General features: G+C 40.9%; 1 protein-coding gene across 1 annotated transcript; it reads right to left on the minus strand.

Annotated features, from left to right (window-relative positions):
* Positions 1-818: 818 nt before the first annotated feature.
* Positions 819-1,748, minus strand: LOC114611225 (olfactory receptor 151-like). Its single transcript, XM_028755873.1, has one exon. It carries the CDS (start codon positions 1,746-1,748, stop codon positions 819-821), a length of 930 nt encoding a protein of 309 aa, XP_028611706.1.
* Positions 1,749-3,064: the final 1,316 nt, after the last annotated feature.

A 3,064-nucleotide genomic window follows, 5' to 3' on the forward strand; every position in this document is an offset into this window, starting at 1 on the left:
TTCATACTGTTGTGGTTGTGCTATTTGGCTTTTCTTCCTATCAGAGAATCCTTGCAGCTATGGACATTTAGCAATGCCAGCACTGCTGTGGTCCCTGCAGTTCTCGTCACGATTCCTGTACTTTTCACCACAATCAGAGCACGCAGACCTCCTTTAGTGGTAGCCACTCGCCTACACTCATCCTGTTGAATTTGGCATAGGGTATTTGTTAGGAAGTTTGGGTTTCTCAGTTTTAGCAGTCACCCTGTCACCTTTCTGTCACCAGCATCTCTCAGTAGATTAGTGTGGTTGTGAAGTTAGAGCACTGATCAAAGCCCACCAACTGCTTTCAGCATGTAGCTTATGGCAGACATTTCAAATATCAATCTTAACAGTTGCTAAGGACATAACGTAAAATGTCATGTTGATGTTTATGGGGAAGGAGAACTTGAAGAGGAGAAGGGAAAAAGGAAATATTCTGATGAGAAAGCGACTATGTACAGCTTCTTCATTATTTTTAAAACTGATCACTCTGATGCATGTAATCTTATGTGAAAAATGTCAGAAGTGAAATAATATTTTCCTATTGACAGTAGTAAGACCATGAACGACTCTCAAGTTGAAATGCTGATATTTAGTTTAAGTTATAATAAAACAGTAACTATTAAAACAAAAGATTCAGAAAGGGGGAAATGAATCCTAAATAGACAGATGGAAAAACAATTAGTATTCAAGAAGGAAATGATTTTCTTCTGTTCACAGTTGAGTGAGTTTACAGATTGGATTTTTCAGGTGTTCATAACCACTTACTCTTACATGAAAAAAGATCAACATTTATATCAAAAGAGTTTTCTCTTCAGTGTTTTGTCTAGTGCAGCCTTCACTTCCTTGTTCCTCAGGCTGTAGATCAGGGGGTTGAGCATGGGAATCACCGTGGTGTAGAACACAGAGGCTACATTCTCCTGGGCCAGGGAACTAGCTGTGGAAGGTTTTAAGTACATGAATGCGGTGGATCCATAGAACAAGCCCACAGCTGCAAAGTGGGAGCTGCAGGTGCTGAAGGCTTTGGACCTGCCCTCAGTGGAGCTGATGCGAAGGATACTGGAGAGGATGAACCCATAGGAAATGAGTACAGTTAAGCTTGTGACTACAATGTTGAATCCAGCTAAAAAGAAGACAGTCATCTCTATATCATAGGTGCTAGAGCAAGAGAGCTTCATGAGGGGGAGGATGTCACAGAAGTAGTGGCTAATAAAGTCCTCACAATAGTTCAATTTCAACATGAGGCCAGTCTCTATTGTTGAGCCAACAAGTCCCATGGCATAGACAAAAGCCACCAGCAGAGAGCAGAGGGCAGGAGACATGATGATGTTGTAAAGCAAAGGGCGGCAGATGGCCACATAGCGGTCATAGGCCATCACAGTGAGCATGTAACACTCAGCAATGACAAAAACCAGGAAGAGGTATAGCTGAGACATGCACCCCACATAGGAGATGAGGTTTCTTTGGGACACAAAGTTGATGAGCATTTTAGGGGTAATGACAGAGGAGTAGCAGAGATCCACGAGTGACAGGTTGCTGAGGAAGAAGTACATGGGGGTGTGAAGTTGTGTGTTGAGTCCAATCAAGGTGATCATCCCCAGATTTCCCACCATGGTGACCATGTAGATCCCTAAGAAGAGGAGAAAGAAGGGTAGCTGGAACTCTGGCCTGTTAGTTAGCCCCCCGAGGATGAACTCTGTCACTGTGGAGTGATTTTCTGCAGCCATTGTTGTCTGGATGGGAATCCTGTGTGGTGGGAGAGAAGGAAGTTGTGAATGATTGTTCTTGACCTGCTTGAAGCAGATGGTTTTCTGCATTTGACATGTGCTGAGCTATCCTGCTTATGATAGATGCATCTTCTCCACTAGTTCCAGAGTTTCATAGATCTTTAAGCTGAGAGTCACAAGGGAGAGATCTGAATGTCTTACATGTTTCACAAATGACCCAGAGCTGTGCTTCTGGATGAACAGTTACCTTCTTACACAATCTATCAGGTTTCATTTCATAGACATTAATTAGAAAGTTTATGTTTGAGGTCAGGAGTCTTTTTCAAGAGTGTCTCTAAGGAAGCTGATGTTTTCCCACTCTGTAGCTAATTATTGACACTTTCATAGTTCATAGTAGTCATCTTTGTGATTTATGTTGTAAAAAATGTGTATGTGTGTCTATCTAAGTGTATGTATGCATACTATGTGTATGCAGGAGTCTGTGGAAGTCAGAAGAAGCATAATGTCTCCTGGAACCAGTTACATTTGTGAGCAGTAGTGTTGGTATTGGGAATGGAATCCATGTCTTCTTTAAGAACAGTTAAGCGCTCTTAACTGCTGAGATATTATCTCTCAATTCCCTCTATACAATTTCTAAACATTCAGTTAATAAACACTCTAACATTTGAAGTACATACCCCATTTATGACACAGTAGTTAAAACTCTCATATTGAATTGCAAGTCAAGTTCTATATCTGAGACACAGTGGCATCAATTTAAACATTGATTGTGGAATTATCATAGGAAATCTCACATTTAAAAAGCTTCATTCAAAAGTTTTGCAAAGAACCTTCACCCAGCCTATACCCGGTTCTGAAGATATCTGTATTCCCCCTGAACACCCACACTCCAGTGTCATTCCCTTCCCCACATCCTGCCTTTCTGTGTTTATAACCCCTGTGTGAATGAATTATGATTTGAGAAAAAATAAATTATATAAAAAAAAAAGTTTAGCAAGGTGACTCATTACACAGAATCTCAGCATCCGGGAGTTGAAGGCAGGGGGATTGCTAAAAGTTTGTATATCCTGGATTATAGAGTGAGACTCTATTTCATAAGACAGACAATCCAAATCTTACTTAAATGTTATCTTTCTATGAGAAAAGGTGTTGACAGTAGTAGTCTCAGTGATTCAAAAGCCTTGAGGTTCTAAGGCTGTGTGGTCTGAGGCACTTCAGTTCCCAGTGTCACATGCTTTATGTGAGTACCTGAAGCATTCAGGTAGCACTGATGCCTGTATTCTATCCAGATGTTTGGAGCACATAATATTACCTTC

Source organism: Grammomys surdaster, unplaced genomic scaffold, assembly GCF_004785775.1.
Source record: "Grammomys surdaster isolate TR1022 unplaced genomic scaffold, NIH_TR_1.0 126086, whole genome shotgun sequence".
NCBI classification, from domain to species: domain Eukaryota; kingdom Metazoa; phylum Chordata; class Mammalia; order Rodentia; family Muridae; genus Grammomys; species Grammomys surdaster.